This window comes from Otolemur garnettii, unplaced genomic scaffold, assembly GCF_000181295.1.
Source record: "Otolemur garnettii isolate 467f Iridium unplaced genomic scaffold, OtoGar3 scaffold00002, whole genome shotgun sequence".
Lineage (NCBI taxonomy): Eukaryota > Metazoa > Chordata > Mammalia > Primates > Galagidae > Otolemur > Otolemur garnettii.
Window position 1 is genome coordinate 46,332,047 of NW_003852397.1, and position 20,589 is coordinate 46,352,635.

At 39.8% G+C, this 20,589-nt stretch overlaps 1 protein-coding gene across 1 annotated transcript in view; it reads left to right on the forward strand.

Annotated features, from left to right (window-relative positions):
- The window catches only part of RBMS3 (RNA binding motif single stranded interacting protein 3), a 570,468-nt gene that overhangs the window by 146,778 nt on the left and 403,101 nt on the right, over positions 1-20,589 (forward strand). The window contains exon 3 of the mRNA XM_023512729.1: positions 20,116-20,207. Coding sequence (XP_023368497.1) covers positions 20,116-20,207 — 92 coding nt within the window. The remainder of the gene's footprint in view (positions 1-20,115; positions 20,208-20,589) is intronic.

Here is a 20,589-nt window from a genome sequence, read left to right on the forward strand (position 1 = left end):
CACCTTTCTATTTTTTTTTTATTAAAAATTGACTATGCATATCAGTATTTTAATGGCTCTAAAAAATGTCTATGTGTTAAGTAAAGAAGTTTGTTTAATGTTCCTTATGCTGGTATTTTCCAAACTTGTCCACAGAACTGTGGAGAGCATCTATGAGTATTCTCATAGATGAGAGTAATCCCCACAGTGGGGTTACCACCCCCCTGGCATTTATCAAATGAATGAATGAATGAATGAATGAATGATTGAATCATTGGCTAAGTATGTGGTAAATGTATTTTTCTATTGGTGAACCCAGACTAAGAGCTTTCTTTCAAAGCCATTAGCATTTTTGTTTGTATATACTTACAGTTCTCAGCCCCTGAGTACACAATTCAACAAGCTTGATAGAGCGCCTATGGGTGCATGGCGTGCTGTGATGTACAAAGTTTACGTGGTCTGATTTCAGCCCAGTGTTCATTACCTCCTCACTAATCCCAGCCTTCATAAACATGTAAGTCACTTGTCATGGGTGATTATATAGCTGCATCATTATTTAAATCGAACCAAGAGTGATAATTTTGTTCAATATGGGTGAAAAATGACAATGGGAGAGTCCAAGATCCTCTCACAGAAACGTACAAATACCAGATGGAGTTTCCTGCATTTTAAAAGTTGATGACACTGTATTTCCAAACAAATATTGTATGCCAAAAATAAGAGCCCATCTGGAATTTTATAATTAATTATTTTCTCTGCCAAAAAATCCTTTTCCCACTGTAATGACTGTATTCCATCCCTGTTACCACCTCAGATCATGGGATTTCTTCTGGCCCTTTATGTTTTGCAAGTATATGAGTTATGTAGAAATATTTTAAAGTCTGGAAATATTTGGTAACTTAGCAACAAAAATAACATGGAATGTACTTGTATATAAACAGCATGCTTCCCAGCACACACACACATCACCAAAGACAAGGAGAAACAAAAGTCTCTGAAATAAGGAAAAAAACACTAATAAAATTTAAATCCATTATGATTTTCACGTGAGGGTTATGAAATACTTCCCCCAATGCTGGACGTACAGCAAGTGCCCCCCAATTGTTTGTTCAGGGGCACGCTGTGGGATCAGAGTACCATGATTTTGAAAGAGAAGAAGGATCTGGTGGTGACTAGAATTAAAGATGGTCATTTTATTGTATAAGCTATTTTTTTTAAATGTCCTAATGAGTATAAACACTTCCAGCATAATGGGATGATGAAAGCCACATATTTTAATATGAAAGGGTTTTATAAAAAGCAAAACTCTTTAAAAACATGACTGTATTTCTTTTAAAAACATAGAAAAGGAAGCATCGTCCAGTTATGTTTAAATTGAGCATCCAGATCAGATCACTCAGTGAATTACTGGAATCAACCAAGGATACCTACTACTCATTGTGCAGAAATACTTGTATTGACAATTGAAAGACAACACAGACACACTGTGGCTCACCTGCCCGCCATATCTTTTTGTGTTTGATAAAATTATTTCAAATATGGGCTGGGTGTGGGCTCATGCCTGTAATCCTAGCACTCTGGGAGGCCAAGGAGGGTGGATAACTTGAGCTCAGGAGTTCAAGACCAGCCCGAGCAAGCGCAAGACCCTGTCTCTACTAAAAATAGATAAGCTCACTGGGCATCATGTAGTCCCAGCTTCTCAGAGGCTGAGACAGGAGGATCACTGGAGCCCAGGTATTTGAAGTTGCTGTAACTATGATTTTTGCCACAGCACTCTACCTGGGATGATAGAATGAGGCTCTATCTCAAAAACAATAAAAAATTATTTCAAGTATAGCTTTTAATCAAAAAGCATTTGAAGCCTTTGCTGAAAGAAAAAAAACAATAACATTGCTTATTTTATTGGAATAGCTCTCAACAGTGTCCCAGGCACTGTTATAAGTGATTTACTTGCATTAGCTCATTTAACCTTCATGACAGCCCTATGAATTATAAATAAGTGTTATGATTATGCCCATTTTACTAATGAGGAAAGAAAGCTACAACAACGGTTGCTAACCATAATTTGCAGTGTCCAGAATTTAACACTAGATAGTCTGGCTGGAGTTCAAGTCCTTAACTAGGGTGCTGTTCTGGTTGTTTGCCAAACAATGATATGTATTTTGGCAAGAAGTTGAAATGCATGTATGTATAAACCATAGACCATACTGAGGCAGCGGAGTACGTGGGAAAGAGAGTGTAGTATTAATGGATAACAAAGAGAAGACTGTAAATTTAAGTTTCTTTTCAAACATGACTCAGTTATTGAGTTGCAACAGCCTATAATTTTAATTCTCGGAGCTGGAGGCCTTAGAATATTAGAAATACAACTTTCTGAGTGTTTTTGTTTGTTTGCCTGGGCCACGGGGGTCCCAGGTATGGAATGGAGGTAAGTGTGGCTGGATGGACGCTGGCAAACTGACACGACCACGAGCGAGCGGAAGACCGCAGTGCCTGTTCAGTCGACTATGCTCACAGAGGCCACTGCAGCCCATTCTTCTGATCATGAAGCCAAAGCTGAAAATTTGACTCTTAGCTGAAATTTCTCAAATTTGAAATGTATCACAATGAATGGAAGGAATTCAAACAATTAAAAAGAGTGCAGAATAATAAAACCACATCTGTGGGCCAACATTACATTGATTATGGCATCACCTGTGTCCCAGGATGACAGTGATGACTTCAGGTCGCCAGGGAATGTTTCAGAAGCTCACCACCACCGACAGACAGTTTCTATTCCTATCAATCCACCCTTTGATATATTTGGTGTAAGGTTGCTTTAGCAGAATTCCAAACATAATTTGAGCTTTTGAGGATCTATCTTGAGTTGCTAATTGCTTGCAAGGAGGGTTTGTTATTATCTCCATTCCTCCTTCACAGATTTCTCTTTACGCACATTTACCTTCTCTAACGCATACTTGTCTTTCTTGAGCATAGGCTGCCTTTTACCAAAATATCAAATCCATCTCTAGGCAAAATCATTGTGTTAAAAATATAGCTCCTTCAGGGGAAACCCCTCTTGAAACATCAAAACCCACTTAGATACTCTCCTTTGTGTTTTGAGCTTATGTATGTCTCTTAAAGGACTAAAAGATGGAGACATGTCTGGAAGAAACACTTAGCAGGGAAAAAAAACCCACAGATACAGAAAGAGACAAAGTTTATCTGGTTGTTGATTTCGTGCTTTGATCCAGCAAAGACAGTGCAAGACCAGCTCTACTGTGATCCTGACCGATGAGTGATAATCAGACAAACTCCTAGAAAAGCAGGTCATTATAGAGGGCTGCCTTTTCTCATTTGTCATCTCTTTCTGTCCCATTCCCATAAGACTTTCTGGAAAGTAATCTGCAAGTTTACTTAAAGAGATGTTCTTACTTCATATGTCTGAGCCAGAACTATTTCTGTTCCTTTGAAAGATGTAGAAGAGGAAAGAAAACATGTTAACTGATGAACATTCTCCGAAACTCTCTGATAGGTCATGGCTTAATCCATTTGTCAGTAACCCCAAGTGACCTGTGACTGGCATGGGTCTTGTCATTCATTCGTTCAACCAATATTTCTTGCGTACCTGCCACATTTCAGGTACTTATGCTGGTAGGGAAAACGTGGTAATGATTCAACACCTATCTGAAACCTCAGCCAGTATAATTTTCCCAGCATGGAAATTCGTACCTTTCTGATCTTTATTAGTGAAGGAGGATCCTTTTGTATTAATTACACAGGAACAGAAAGTTTTATATCATATTTTCACACATTTATTAAATTAATGTGTATTAAAGGGGTATAGCATAACAATTACTCTTCTAAATATTAGGGATGAACAGATGAATTTTTCTAAAATATTCCTGGTGTATAAGTATTTGAAGCACATTTTCTAGAAATTGTTTTGGAATTTATTTTTTTTTAAAGTGTACATCATTCTTGTGATGGGAGAGAGGAGGAAGAAGAGAAGGATGGGGAATCAGTGTGTGACACACCTCTTGGAGGTAGGACACAATTATAAGAGGGACTTTACCTAACAAACACCATCAGTGTAACCTAATTCTTTATACCTCCAGGGAATCCCAAACAATAAAAAAGAACATTAAAAAAAGAAGTATGCTTCATACAAAGCTTGGCTGCATAATTTCACATGGATTACGGGACTCAGTCTGCTCCAATAAGCAAATTTTACTCTTTGATACTTCTCTGATACTAGATTAGCTAAGGCAAAATAGGAGTAATAATACTCATAAAGTTGTGAGATGGTAATGAGATAAACAATGAAACGCAATCAACCGCCCACCACAGAGTATGTAGCTTTTATTTTATTATTGTGGAAACTTTGATACATTTTATCTACCTCAAATCAGAAGGCTTAAACTATCCTACAGGATCTTGCTAGGGCAAGAGTTAGAAGACAGCTTTCCAGTTGCACCTCTTTTTGGGGAATGAATTCATCGTGCTGTAATGTGTCCATTCAGGCGGGTCAGCTTCTTGAAAGACAATGTCATAACTGGGTTTAGATATAAGTCAGTGGTATCGTTTCCAAGAAAGAAGGGGATCTTTAAAAATCAATTTCAAAATGTCTCATGTTATTGAACCTCTTGCTGCTTTGCTTCCGAGAAGAGGATGCTTGGGCAGCAGGAGTTTCCTTTCATCTTATTTTTTTTCACCCTTCCTTCCCTTTTATGGACAGAAGCAAGCCTTCTTAAGCAGATCTTTTTCTCTATGCGTAACTCAAGACAAGGGGAATTTCAGGCTTCCTGTTCATCAGCAAAGAAATACAGATTTAAAATGAAGGAGGAATTTATTCTCCCCTCACTACCATTTTTTTTTTAAGGAGCACAGCCATTTCATTTTTATTTTTAATTTTTAATTTTTTTTTCTTTTGAGACAGAGTCTCACTTTATCACCCACAGTAGAGTGCCGTGGCATCACATAGCTCACAGCAACCTCCAGCTCTGGGCTTAGGCGATTCTCTTGCCTCAGCCTCCCAAGTAGCTGGAACCACAGGTGCCCGCCACAATGCCCAGCTATTTTTTTTTTTTTTTGCAGTTTGGCCAGGGCTGGGTTCGAACCCACCACCCTCGGTACATGGGGCCAGCACCCTACTCACTGAGCCACAGGTGCCACCCAGCTCACTACCAGTTTGGAGAAGGAAACTTAAATTATCTTCTAAAACATTTGTTTATTTTGTATATGGTATTTGAGAAATGATTAAAGGACCTTAAAGTACAGTAAAAATAAGAGTTCTCAGGAACTGATAGAGAATGAGTTATTAATGTGGCATAAATGTGTCAGAAAGAAAAAAAAAATTCTGGCGTGTGCTGCTGTTTGTGAATTTTTGTGTGTTTGAAATATTTCCAAGGTCATGTTTCTAAGGGCGGGACTTGCAAACAGCGGTTTCACCGCAGAGGCCAGGCCTGCTCTAAACTGCACTGCTTTGGGAGCATCCTTGATCTTGCTATTTTTTGTCCCTTCAAGATGAGCCATCAGCTCACCGATTTTTTTTTTCTTCTGCTGAGCAATACTGTTCCTGGGCCCTTTTGTTAAGTCACAATAAACTAGGCAAGCACCCAGCAGGCTCTTCACACAAAGTCCTTTATTGATCTGAAAACCACACTGTGCTAACCTCACCTTAAAATTCTATGGCATAAAACTAACAGTTCTTCAAAAACTACCGAAACAGTTAACACCAAAATACCTGGCATCCTTGTTTTTAGTGTACACGTGACGTATTAAGGAAAGAGACTACTGCTTTATTATTGGAATAATTGCTATCTGTTTAGTTAGTGCCTTTAATATCTCACCATCTCTGGGTCTCCCTTTAAGTGAAATATTTTGCCATGTTGTGTCCTAAAGTGCAAACATACAGATCAGATTTGTTGTTGGTGTGACAAATTTACGAGACTCTGTGTTGCTCCTTAAACTACGGGACAGTCGAACGTACTTCAGAAGAAGAAGGGTAAGGAATTATTTTTCAAAGAGGGTTGTGTGGGTTATAGTGTGTGAAGTTATATGCATCCCTGGATAAGAACAGAGGGTTTCACTTTGTTATGGGTTTACTCATTTACTTATTTGCTCGTTCTTTTGTTAGTTAATACGAGCCAGAAATTATAGTGACTCCTGTGATACAGTTAAAAACAAAACCATCCAGTTTCTATCATCTTGGCACTTACACTCTGTTAGGATAAAGTATAATCAGAAACAAAGGAAATAATCCCCTGATTATTTGCTGTGCAATGTGCTGATAGAGACTGATGGAGGAGAGGAGGAATTCAGTGTCTGTACAGTCTGGGGTGTGAGCAGTCCAGTTAGAGGGAACAGCAGATGCAATGGCCTCAAAATAATGTGGCTGAAGTATAGTGGGGAAGTAGGAGAGAAACACAGGATTTGTGTATGACTGGTGGAGAAGTTCTGCCTAATGTATGATCAAGTAACGTTAGCTGTCCTGTGATATCTCACATACTGCCTTCCCCACACTCTCCACTCTGCTTTAGATTAGAGGTCCCCTGTTAATTGCTTGAAGTCACTTTTTTTGAGACAGAGTCTACTCTGTCACTCTTGGTAGAGTTCCATGATTCCATGGAACTTACTCTGTCTTAGTTCACAGCAACATAAAACAACACTTGGGCTCAAGCAATCCCCCTGCCTCAGGCTGCCACGTAGCTGGGCCTATAGGTGTGTACTACAAAACCTGGCTATTTTTTTTTTTTTTTATGTTTAGTAGAATGGGGTCTTGCTGTTGCTCAGGCTGGTCTTGAACTCGTGAGCTGAAGCAATCCACCTGCCTCAGTCTCCCAGAGTGCTAGGATTACAGGGGGTGAGCCACCACTCTTGGCCCTTGAACTAACTCTTGAACTAACCCTGTCCCCAAGTATTTGCCTTAGCTAAAATGCCATTTCCTCTCCGATCTCTAAATTTCATCGTGTGCTAAGCAAATAACAAAACACAGAGAAAAGGTGCACACTCTGTCATTCCATTGATGTGAGATTCTTGAACCGGCAAAATTCGTCTGTAGTGACAAATGCGTGGTTGCTGGGGGCCTGTGGGGGTTGGCTACAAAGAGGCACAGAGAAACTGTGGGGTGAGGGACAGGTTATGTGTCTTGATTATTGTGGTGGTTACACAGGTGAATATATTTGTCATAACTTCTCAAATTGTACACTGAAATGGGTATTTATCGTATGTGAACTATACTTCAATACAGTTGATTAAAAAGTTACAGAATAAGAAAATTAAAATCTCAGGTTCATCTTCTCCATGGTCTCTATCCTAGTAAGAAATAAGCCTTCTTTCTGCTATCCTGCTGTGTGGTATAGGTTTTTGCATTTGTGATAAGCACACCACATAGAGCCTTTAACGAGTGTCATGGTGTTAAAATGGCTGCTTCTCCACTGGGCTTGTAGATCCCCGTAGGAGAAAAACCACATCTCATTTGTCTTTTTATCCCCCCATAGCACCTCGTTCAGAATTCATAACAAGACCTCCCTGAACATTTGTTAAATCAATACCAATATTTTTATATTTACATCCTGCCTGGTTCGCAAAAAGGATAAACAGGAAAAGAAATTGATTTCCAGGGGTTGATGAATGAATGGGGTATTCTTGGCCCTGGAGCCCACATCCTGTCTCTACAGGTGAAAATTGGGGGCAGGATGGGGTTTTTGACCTACCTTCTTCACACCCTTGCTTGCTTATTGATTTCCTGAAATGTGTGTGATGGTTTCTCTGTCCTCCAATAGGTAAATGCTGCACAGACCTTCCCCATTATCCTTCTTAATAGTCCATTATTTCTCTGTAGGGAGTCCCGGGGTAGGATCAGTGTTGGCAAGTGGCAAAGAGGGGACACGGCCGTGTAATAGGAAGGCGACTATTATGTCCCATTATTACCTCAAGTGAAGGAAAATCGAAGGAGCGTGGTGGTCTATTGCATAACTGCCATTCTCGGACTGTGACGAGGAAAGCTGTGTAAATCAGCACGCCTCTGCTTATCCTTGAGAAACCTTTTTCCTGCTGCCTGCATCCTCCCCTCTCTATGCAATTTTTGGTGTTCTCAACTGGCCGATTACCGGGAATATTAGCTTTTCAAAATATGACACCGAAGTTCACCAATTCCTTCCAACTCATAACACTTTAAGATTGCAACTTCAAATTATTCCTGTAAAAATAGCTGATCTTTATGACTCCTGGGGGATTTCTTATTTTAATCTGAAACCTTCAGAAATGGTTCAGTTTTGTGGAAATGATGGGGGAATGTCTGCCCTTAGCAGTTTTTGTGTTCAAGGGCAAATCAACCTCTGTGCCTGCAAACTTTAATTTTCCAAGGGTTATGAGACTTTAATTTGATTCTTTATCCAGTGTGCATAAAATGTTCACTGAAATTTGCATAATACATTTATTGTATAATCATTCTTCACATTGGTTACCTGCTTCCTCAAATGAGCATTACTTTTTTAAAGAGATGAATTAACGTAGGGCCAATTTGAACTTGGTAACTAAACAGAATTAGGTATATCTCTGATGGACAAACATAAAAGAGACAGGGAAGGAGGGCACGCACTTGTTCTGAAATAAGCTATTATGTAAAAATAGCCTCTAGCCTGTATTTTCAAATATTCATTTTGCAAGTACATGTATAAGCAGCAGAATGATTGCTGTCTTTAAAAATATAAAAAATTGTTATATGAAGAAAGGAATACTCTTGTCTAATTTGTCTGTTGGAATGTATTTAAGACAAATGGATTAAATTAGGGTGTTAGATTTCAGCACCAAGTAAGAAGGTAAGGGAATTGGAGAGGATGCCTTGGGCCTCGGGGCCAGGTGTTTAAGTGCACTTAAACTCGTTCAATGCCCAGAGCCAACATAGCATGTAGGTAATTATTATTACCCTTATTTTTGGTTGAGTGTTCTGTGCCTCACTCGTTGCTATCAAACAGTTGTGCTAGGATTTGAATTCTAACTGCATTATGGCAACATTTTTGCCCTGTGACTAAAACTAACAGTGTTCTATTAAATGCATTTGTCTGGCACAGGCTGCCTTGGGAGACTGTGTACTCCGTAATATTATAACTGTCCAGGTAGATTTAGGAGAGGTGTTTGGCAAAAGAACTGTAGGGAGATTTGAACATCAAATAGAGGATGGGAGAGGCGATCTTTCAAATGCTCATTGTCTCTGCAGTTGTATCACAATAGCAAATGCCATGCTGACCTGTTGAGAGGTTCAGGCAACTCAGTCTTTCAAGGGTTTATTTATCTCCTAAAGATCTTGCCCAGAGAGAGCCTGATTCCGTAGATCTGGGGTGGGCCTGTGATTCTGCATTTCTTAACAGTCTCCTAAGTGATGCTGACATTGCCAGTCCACAGATTACATCTGAGTGCTAAAGTAGAAAACCTCTCAGGTGAGACCCCTCTGGTTTCTGCTTGCAGGACTATTTCCTTAGTGATCCACATTTTGACTCTAGTTACAACAATTATATGTAAACATCCTAAACTAAATGCTTCCCTCAAGCAACATGTCCTAGGATCCTGAAATACCTTTCTCTTTTACAAATTGGATACTGTTTAAAAGAGAGAAGATGTCAGCTGTAAGTCACAAATCACCAGCTATTTAAAGAGACAAAAAACCATGACTTGTTGCTATCAGTAAGCACACCCACATACAAATTATAGTAAAATTTCCTTGGGGAAATATTTCTTTGACTATTGAACAACAGATTGCAGAGGCAAGATGGGTGACTAAAGATACTGGTTGCTAAATTGCTTCAGAAAGAAGAAAAAAATGTTACATGAAAAAAAAAGAAAAAATCCTATATACCCAGTGCAATTTTCAGAGAAAACTGCCAGAACCTACCACTTCAACAGATAACTTAATATGGAATCAGGGTATAATGGCATGACTACTCAAACTCTCAGTATTCTTTTTGAATCACAGATCTCAAGTTTTATTTCATAAAGTTCTGATAGGTTTTCAGAAGGAAAATAGTAGTTTTCGAAATGAAACGTATCACAATGAAAGGGAAAATGGTCTTCCCATCCCCTATATTTCAGGAGATAGATGTTTGAATTTGATTTAACTGGCTTCTGATACCTTTGGCGTGCAATGCATAAAATCTCTGTTTTTGAAAAATCTTTTAATGAAACAAAAAACTTATGAAAAATCACTCTCTAAAGGCTAGGAGGCTTTGAATGCATTGTCTGGTTCTATTTTATTAATTTAAAAAACTTTTCCAAATCTTGAAATAAAATCAGTTTTGCAAGTGAAGAAACATTTAGCTAAGGCATAGTCTGGAGCTCAGAAATCTTTAAAGAAGAGTTAAGCAATTGAAATGCTGAAAATATTACATTGACAGGATTATATAGATCCATATGTATTGACCTGGAATGACAGTCATGTGTGTTGCTTGGAGAACAATCAGATAATAAAACTGTGTGCAGAATCTACTAACATTTTGGTTAAAAATACAGAAAAACAATTTTAATTAATAATTTATTATTGTATAAGGGCATCATAGCTAATTTCTCCACTTACAATAAAATTATATAACTTTTTAATTAGAAGAAAACAACCACTATTTATTTCAAGGAAAAAATATACAATTGGAGATCTATTTATAAAATCTTAACTATAAATGTTTTCATTTCATAGTTTTTAGTAGCAGGAATTACATTTCTCTAGAAATCCCTGCATATTTCTCATATATAGAATAGTGAGACCTCAAGAATTAGTTCTCAGAAGAATGTGGTTCAGTGTATTCAATTTTATTATAAAGCCAGAGGACAATTTAACACATGCCCACCCAGGAGAAAAACCTAATTCTATTCAAGTTGGGAGGAGGAGGAATGAGGGAGGGTAGAGAAGAGGGGGGGATTGGCGTGCTCCCACTTAAAGAGCACAAGGGATGTATATACCTTTTAGGTGTGGGACAGAACTCCAAGAGGGATTCCTCCTAACAAATTCAAAAATTGGGACCGGGATGTCTGTGTCCTCATGATAATCAAAGTTAAAAAAAAAAAAAAAGGAAAGAATTAGTTCTAGTTGTCTTTCCAAATGACATCATCAGAAGGAATCCAAGACCGATTTTATGGACAGGTAGACTACAGCACCAAAGTCCAGGTGGAAGGAAACTGATATTTCACTGAATACTGTTTTGTTTGGCCTGATTGTATGTGTGCTTTTTTTTTTTCCCCACCATGTACATGTGTTACTCTCAATTGCATATATGAACACATCAAGCTATTTAACATTTTTAAATTCTGGTACAAAATTAGAATTGTATTTGCACGTCAGATGGGGGGATATAGAAAAGTAATTTGGATGTAAGAAGATGTAAAAGCCACCGTGTCTTACAGGGATAGGGACAGTATTTAAGGGCATTCGTTACAAACATTTGAAATAGAGCCTGTGAACATGTGACTGAGGCGTGTGTTCAATGAAGTAGGAGTACAAATTACAAAATGCTCAACTGCAGTTGAGTAGAGTAGTCCTGAGAGTCCAGACGTGAGTTTTTCAAAGGTGTTGAAGGAGGAAGTCCCGGCTGCAGCCCTTTCCCAGGATCATGATGATGCTCGGAAGGACGCAGGGCTTCGTAGGGCACCTTAGATAAAGGGTCAGGTTGGTTGTGGGAATAGCTGGAAGATGGACTATAACAAAAACAGAGACTCTCAGGGAATACATGATTTTTAGAGGATGACTCTACATGTTGGATTCGTTTCTTCTTCCTGTCCGTGCTGAATTGCTTACTGTATCCCTCTGGGTGGTCACCTAGTTTTTGTACAATGAGCCATCTTCTAATGGGGAATGGGTGCTGCGGAAAGGTCCGTTTCTGCTGCAGAAAAGAGTGAGTAGGATTAAGTACAAACAAGCATTCAGGCATTTGCTGGAGCCATTGATGATGAATGTGGATTAAAGTACCTGCAAGGGATGGGGAGGTGTCCTCCAGCTGATGCTCACACACTGACATTATTAATCCTATTCCTTGCCTGGAGGAATATCTATAGTTCCACCTACCAGTAAGGCCAGAGCAAGGAGAGGAAGGGAAGGCGGGAGCACCCATGGATAAAAATCTTTGTCAGGCTCTCTTCCCCTCCTGTTGGCCGGAGATCGTAGAGCTATGATTGTTCACTTATAGCTTGCTTCTAACGTAGTTCCAAACTCAATGGAATCGTTTTATCAATACCTTGGGCTTGTTCCCTATGGTCACCATTGCACACTTATATCTCTTGCTGTTTTGATGGCAGAGACACATATGACCAATGATTCACACAGACATGTATGTTATTTGTATCCTTGAGCACTGCCTGTTAGCAAAGGAAAGCTTTGCTAGATGGTTCACGGAGGTTAATCTGCTCATTTACAGCCAAGAGACTGCACCCTTAATCTCTGCAATATTATAATAAAATAATGGCTGGTCCTTGGAAAATCAGTGCGTTTCTTTAATCTTAATAAAGCCCAGTGATGGCACTAAGCCCATAAATAATGATCCTGATCATAATTTTGACTTTATTCAGTATAAAGAAGCAATTTCTCTCATTTAAAAATCAATTGAACATGGTGGAGAGGGAAGTGAGTTTGGGGATTTGAATTTGTGTTTAGTTTAATAAGATTTTTTGTGCAACATAAATGGAATGAGAAAGTGTCCCATTTTCAAGTGGCACACCACTAAATACTTTGCTCCCTAAATTTGTCTTTCTTTGTAATTGTTTTATTCTACCGGGAAATGCCATTTGGGACCTAATTTCTTTTCCCCAGTCTTTATTTTTATCATTTGTGCACAAAATGTACTGAGCTTGCCCCCATCTGGAAGAAATAGTGGCCATTTTAGATTGCTTACACTCTCTTTCTACCTTTCAGAGGGTAGGGATTCTTCTGTAAACCGTGTATTTAACTTAATTCACTTCAACTGTGCATAAATGCTAGGAGACAGAAAGAGAGAATAAGGCATATGTATGTACATAAATTTAGAAGGTGGATAATTTTGCTATCATACCAGCCATTGAGAGGATCCTGGCTCAGCTGTTCAGCCCTCCCGAACAGAAATGTGTACCACAAACCGTCCACATATACTGTTATACTGTAGGAACTAGTTCAATGACAAGAAGACAGTTTTAACCACATGCCATTTTCCATACGCTCACCTCATTTAACCCTTCGGTGTAAGAGGACACTCCAATGTATTGAAATGTTTTTATCATTTCTATTAGACCAGAGTCTTTGACAAAAAGCCATGTTAGAATTGTTTTGTTTTTCAAACTAAACAAATACTATCTTGCCCATCGTAGATGTTCAGTACATTTAATAGCAATACTAGTAGAGTCATATAATGATTCAAACTTTTCACTAACAGTGGGCAAACCCTGTTCTGAAAGCCGACATGTCATGTTAGTATTTCTGTTACTAGACTAGCAGAATGTTCTGGCTATTCAGCTGAAATATCAGTCACCAGGGATATGCAGTGAAGAGACTGTCCTCCTGTGATAGGCACTGTCACCCATCTCATTAGCCTCCCATGCTCACCTGCAGTCCTCTGGGCAGGCAGTCCATGTGTTGTTTGTTTCCGGTAAAAAAATGTTCTATCCTATGTTCTAAAACAGGGGTGATTTTAGAATTTTTCTCTCCTGATAAGCACTGTTGTCTCTGGCTCTTTCGTTTCAGCGGGATTTCTCTTTTCTCTGTATTTTTTTCACAAATCTAAGGTAGGCCATATGGCCACTGTCATGATTCCTCTATAGCATCCTGGCTTCACTGCAATGATCACGCACAGGAAATGGATGCGATAGAAGATACCAAAGATAAGAGTAGATTTTCTTGTTAGTTTGTTTTAATAAGTGGAAAAGTAGCAATGAAGGTAGCAGTGCTCTGGCAAGCCAAGGAGGGAGGATCAGTTGAGGTCAGGAGTTTAAGCCTAGCCTGACCAAGAGGAAGACTCCATCTCTACAAAAATCAGAAAAATTAGCTGGCATGGTAGTATATTCCTGTAGTCCCAGACACACAGGAGGCTGAGGCAGGAGGATCCTTTGAACCCAGGAGTTTGAGCTTATAGGGAGCAATGATGATGCCACTGTACTCTAGCCTGAAAGACAGAGCAAGACTTTCTCTAAAAACAGTACTGTTGACTATCTTCTGTAATCCCATATGCAGAGAACTAGGAAATCCAATGATAAGGAAAGATATTCCGTAATCATTTAATATGTGGGGGATGCAAAGGAAATCCAGGGGAAATCCAGAGGCATGTAGGCAGTGTGGGCTCCATCAGACTTCCAGGCGGCCTGCAAACCATGCCTCTATTCTTATAGACGCCCCACCCTGGACCCCGCAATTCAGTCTTCCTAGTCTGAGCTCTGACGACAGCCGCAGAATACTGTTCAACTACATGGAAGGAGGGGGGATTTATGGAAGGACAACTCTTAAACATCTTCATGGGCTAAGTCTGAGTAGAATTTCAATCGAATGCATAATTCGTAGCCAAAGTACTCCCTTATTCTGTTTAGAAATCACATTTGACTCACAGCTGGATCGTCTTTGAAAGAATTTGGGTGTTACACGAAGCCATCTGCGTTTCAAGTGGGCTTTTATGGCAGCCATTCTGAGGAGAGGAACAATACGAATGTTGTGAAATGTAGAGTGAGTCGCACTCTGAGAGCAAGTCTCCCTGGGTGTGCCGCTGCTGCCGCAGCACATCTAAAGCAGGAGTTCTTGTTTATCATTAACGCCCCCCCTCACCACATGCAGAGAACAGTCCTAATGTGGGTAAATACATTAGCAGTTTAAGCAGGGAATGTAAGGCAGCAGCCCAGAAATATGACATGAGCTGGGCAAGATGAGAAAGAGAGGCTTAGGGACATTCCAAATGGAAGGGATCGTCACACAGTGGTTCAGCTGAATGGCAGAAGTCTCAGGGAAGATGTCTGCACATGTACACAAGGAAGCAACACAAGAACCCTCTGGGCAATAGCAGTCTTTGCAGAATTCTGTTACAATTTATATGTATTTTATATATATATATGTATATTATATGTTGTAATTATATGTAAGTAAAAAGTAGATTCTTTATACTATATTATATACATTATATTTACATTCTGTATGAATACACATATACACACAGATAAGCACATAGATTCAATAAAGTTACCAGTTTTTCAGTGCCATAAAAAAGCAGCAAAACTTTAAATTAACACACAAGGTTTAAAGCATTTCAGGAAAGCATTGATTATATCTGCCAATGGAATGAGTGCATTTGGCAAATGACCTAATTATCCCAGAGTTGGTTCTTTCTCACTGCTCTGCTTCCCACTAATTGCAGAACTGCTGGCCTTCTCCCCCTGACAAGGAAGAAAAACAAGGACAGGGGTGTGTGGAGAAAACAGTGACATTCAGTTTTAATTCATTTGAACCTGCTGCCAAGCTTAATTATGTAATTGAGAGAGTGAGATGGGTGGGCTTGCAGCCACTGGGGCCGGAGTTTCTGATGGTTAGCATGGCGGGTGTTTTGTTGAGGATTTTAGCAGCTCCCACAAAGCATTATTAGCTGGGGCTGAACTAATCTCCCTACTCGGCCCCTCACCAGATGAAGTTACAGAGGTTGCCGTATCCAGATTAGATTATTTGTCATTAAGGAAAGCAAATTGAGACCAAATTAAAGTGGCTTTAGTCCTTGCTAAAGGCACCATTATTTATAGGGGGCAGTCTCATGTTTCATTTTGTTTTCTTCGGATAGTGAGGCAGTGTCTGCTGTCACGTAAAATTCAGAGATGCAATGGTTGTTTCTAGAAGGGGAGCATTTTTCAAAGTGGCTTGAGACATTTTTACTCAACTTTCATTTAACTAGTGAAAGTAACTATGTATGAAAAACATACAACTCCGTGAAAAAGTTCCCATTTGGTCGCTGGTCGTTCATATATAATTTCGTTTATGAAACCTTTGCTCCTTTTGGCATGGAGCCATCAGAACAGTTTTTTGTACGAAGTGGCCACTCTCTCCTTGCACGAAAGATGGCTTTTTAGAGGTACACTTTTCACAAAATTTAGCCATAAATTCCCTGATTCAGAGAATGCTTGGGGTGTCTCATGTCCTCACAGAAATTCCCTCTGTTTGCATTGGAGTTCGGCCCTGGAGGTCAGCATCTTGATTTTGTAATATCCTGTGCAATGTGTGGGGGTGGAGAGGAGGGAGGACGCCGGAGAGAAGGAGCCGCACTAGAGCAAAGGACGGGAGCCGGGAAATACGGGCTGCCTGGCTGGGCGGCAGCACGGCCGGCATAGAACCTGGACTACCTAGGTTTACAGCGTCCTTTATGGTCAAAACTATTAATAAATATGTTTATTCGCTAATCCCTATAGTAGTTCTATGAAGTAGGTTAGTATCTTTTAAATGTGCTTCAATATATTTTGAAAACTACTCCGTAAGCACAGGCTTTGTGTTGGGTGAGGTGCCAGTAACTGGGGCTGTGCAAAGAATCCCTGGTAACCGAGGGTGCTCTTTTTTTTTTTTTTCTTTCCAGTTACAGTGGGAAAAGGGGAGGGTCCCTCTCTCAGCAAAGGACCAGTACTTTCAGATCTATTCTGTGTCCTCCCATCCCTTTACCTCCTCAGAAATATTACTCTATAAATTATCTCCTTTTCGTTTTGGAGCTTTGGTCTTTTCTGCTTCATATCAATATTAAAAACTGCCAGGAACGGTAGCTGTCCTATAGAAGGTGGTCAATAAATATCTATTGAATAACTTAAATGAATGCTCAGTGGTTCTCTACCCCAGCTACACAAGGAATCAGGGAATACACCACACACACACACACACACTCACACACACACACACACACTCACTCACACTCCTACCTTAAAGCCAGCAAGCAAAATCAATTCAATTGACCTCATACCCCTTGCTAGCTAAATCTGTCTCTTAATTCTCTCTTACGACCAAGATAACTGCAGAGTGACTTGTAGACCCTTCTACTCATCTTTCTTGTACATGTCAAGGACTTTAGCAGGCTTCAATGCTCACCACTTGCCTGAAGCAAGTCCTGATAATGACCTCCATGTTTCTGAACAGGCTGGGCATAGTCAGACTCTCTCCTTCTCACCATCTCCGGAGCATTGGTCACAGTTGATTTCTCCTTCCTTGGAATATGTTCTTAGCTTGGTTTTAAGACATCCTATTTCTTTTTCATTCCTTCTTCCTCTCTGATGGTCCTTCAGCTTTTTTTTTTTTTTTTTTTTGCAATTTCATTTCTTAGGTGATGCTAAATGCTGAAGTTGTTTGAGTTCCCAACCTGGGTGCCTTTGGGTACTTACCCTGGGCATTTTTGTCTGTTTCCATCTCTATAAATAACGCTGATCTGCTGTTGCTCTCCTAATTTATATTTCCAATTCCATCCCCTTTTCTGAACAGCAGCCTAATATATCCAACTGCTACTTGACATTTCTGCTTTGATGTCTCACGGGCACTTCAGACGCAACATATCTCAAACCAATATTTTAATTTTCCTTCTCCCCCTCTTGGATCCTCCTACAATCTCCCCATTTCTGTAAATCATATCTCCACTCACCCAGTAGCTTATGGCAACGTATTCCCAGTAGTAATCTGTGGCTATGTCTTCCTTCCCCTCAACCCAATCAATCCTTCACCAAGCCCTATTAACTCTGCCTTCGAAATATAACTCACACCATTCATTTCACCCCATTCATTACTTGCCAGCTGTCATTCCTCTACAGTGCTGCAGGAGCCCCTAAGTCAACCCCTTGGTCCCCCTTTGCCTGCTCACCTCCCCCACAACAATTCAGTCTTCAACCTGGGTGATAGTTTTAAACATACAGACCATTTCACCCACTGCGTCCTTCAAACATTCAATAATGAACAGTCAGTAGTTAGGTTCTATATAGTATGCTCTTATTTCTTGCAAAGAAGACGTGCCATTTTGTAATTGCAGGTCCATTTGGTTCTTGTCCATTCCCAACTCAACTATAAGTTGCTGAAGAGCAGACACTGAGGGCATTTTTCCCCACATCATGTCCCCTGTGCTTCACAGAGTGCCTGCCATAGCATTTCGTCAGCAAATGAACAAATGCGCCCTTGAATGGGTGGGGAAGATTGACCGAAGGATTAGGTGGAAGGAGGTGCTCGTCCAGCTCTCACTGAGAGCTCTCAGTAGAACACCACCACTCCGTGAACAAATGGACTCATTCAATGAGCTTGCTTGAAGCTTCTTATGGAATTGTTTTATTCTGTCTTCACTTCCAAATTCAAGGAATTTTCAAAAATTGAGTCTCTGCCTAGGATGCTTCAGAGCCTAGTAGAAATAGTTTATGCAGTGGGATTATAAAGCATTTCCTTGTATGGTGTAATTGAAAGGGCAGATGCAGACTTGGCTTCAAATCCTGGATCTGTCCATTGAGCGGCTTGTGATCCAGGTCACAGTTTCTTCATGTGTAGAATGTGCTTGAGACCAGTCGTGCAGGAAGTTAGTGTGACTTCACCAAGCGTCAGTATATCAACCACCCGGGAAAACAGCTGGCACATGGGAGATAATGTCCAAATTTTAGTTTTGCTTTCCTCTCCCTCCCCCAATTCTACCTCATTCGAGTATTCCTATGTCTTCTTTCTGTTTTTTTTCTCTTCTTAGTGGGTGGTGATACTCATATTACCCACATAGTTTGAGAGTATTGTGGGAAGAGAAGAATTAGCAGTACTTACAGAACAGACTTCCTCTTGGATTAGAAATACAAACTTCACAGCTTCTCTGCTCAGCTTTCAAGAGCATTTCATGGTACACTGCTGTGTAACAAGTTCATTTTAGGATAACATGCTGGGAGGGAGAAAAAGAAGATGAGATTCGAGGGGAGAAAATTAAAAAGTTAATTAAAAGAAACAACTTGGTAATTGAATTCCCTTGCACTTTTCTTTGGTTATTTTGGGGCGGGGGGCAGTGTCACAGTACATGGTTAGTAGGTTTGCTTCAGTGGCTCACCTTGAAACTTCTAAATGAGACAGGCGTGAAAACACAGATAAATCTCAGCCTGACGGATGAGAAGAGGTGGAGGATACATAAGATGGGCTTTTTAGGCATGCCAACCGAAGCAGTCCTCATATGCATACTTGAGCACTCATATTTTGAAGTATTCTTGGCAGTTGACGTTGTTTAGCTAAGCCCTGGACTAATATCAGCTAGCAAAGGGCATGCAAAATTGCCTTGTCATTGATTCTGCTTTGCTGGCTGTGCCTTTGGCTTCACCATATACACACATCTTCCACATAAAAGCATACAACCAGAAAGAGATAAATGACATAGTTCTTTTTTTTTTTTCCAAAAGAAAACTTGAATATTTATCTATTTAATCATTCCATCACAGATCACATAAGAGCCAGAACAGTTTAGTTTTAGATAGTATCATCGTTGAAAGAGACAAGGTCCAATATGAAGGAACACAGTTATCAAATAGAACTAGGTTCAAATTCTAACTTTCACCCACAACCTTTATTTATTCATTCATGTTATTTATTCAGGCAACATGTGTTTATTGAATCCTACTGTGTGCCAGGCACCTTTTCAGTTGTTCTTGATAAACTTATGCAAGTTTTTGTCATGGCTTTTATTAACATGCATGTATCGACGTTCTGAAGTTTTCAAAATCAACTTAGACTTTTCTGTATATTCCAGCTTGTTGAGCTCCTCAGTTTTATAGCGAATCAATGGCAATGGGGAACCAGGGGCCTTGGGGCCACACGTGGCCTTCTGGATCCATGAGTGTAGCCTTTTGACAGAATCTAAATTTCACAGAACAAATCCCTTTTCTTTTTCTTTTCTTTTATTTTATTTGCAGGTTTTTTTTTGTTTGTTTGTTTGTTTTGTTTTGTTTTTTGCCGGGGCTTGGTTTGAACCCACCACCTCCAGCGTATGGGGCCAGTGTTCTACCCTTTTGAGCCATAGGCACCACCCCCTTTTCTTTTTAATAAAGGGATTTTTTGTGTGTATGAAGTTTGGATTTGGTCAAGGGGTTGCACTTGGGGATCTGGAGGGCCCCTTGAGGCCACAGTTCCCCCCCCCCGAAGCTGCATTTTATCAGTAGGATAGAGATACAGCATTTTAAGTACTAACAAGGGGTTTTGTATTTTCACAGGTTATGGTTTTGTAGATTTTGACAGTCCCGCAGCTGCTCAAAAAGCAGTAGCATCTCTAAAGGCAAATGGCGTGCAAGCACAGATGGCCAAGGTAAGATCCATGTCCAGATTTGATTGTGTGTGTGTGTGTGTGTGTGTGTGTATGAGAGAGAGAGATCAAAAATTTCTCCTTTGCTGTGACCTGACTGAGAAGTGGGATTTAAAACAATTTGGTTTGTATTTACTAGTTAGTGAAAGCAAGACACTCATTCCACAATAGATTTGGCTGGGAAGAATCTGTCTGATTTACTTCATGGCTTCTTTGTATATGTTTATTGATGTACTCTTGATATGGTATCCTCCTTAGTGATTTAAGGACCCTTACGAAGTCCTTTGTTCTGTATGAGGAAGTAGGGGTGTGTCTATGTATGTATATGTGTTTGGATCTTTTATGGTAAACAGAGTTTTGGAGTAGTAGAGTTATCAGCAAATTG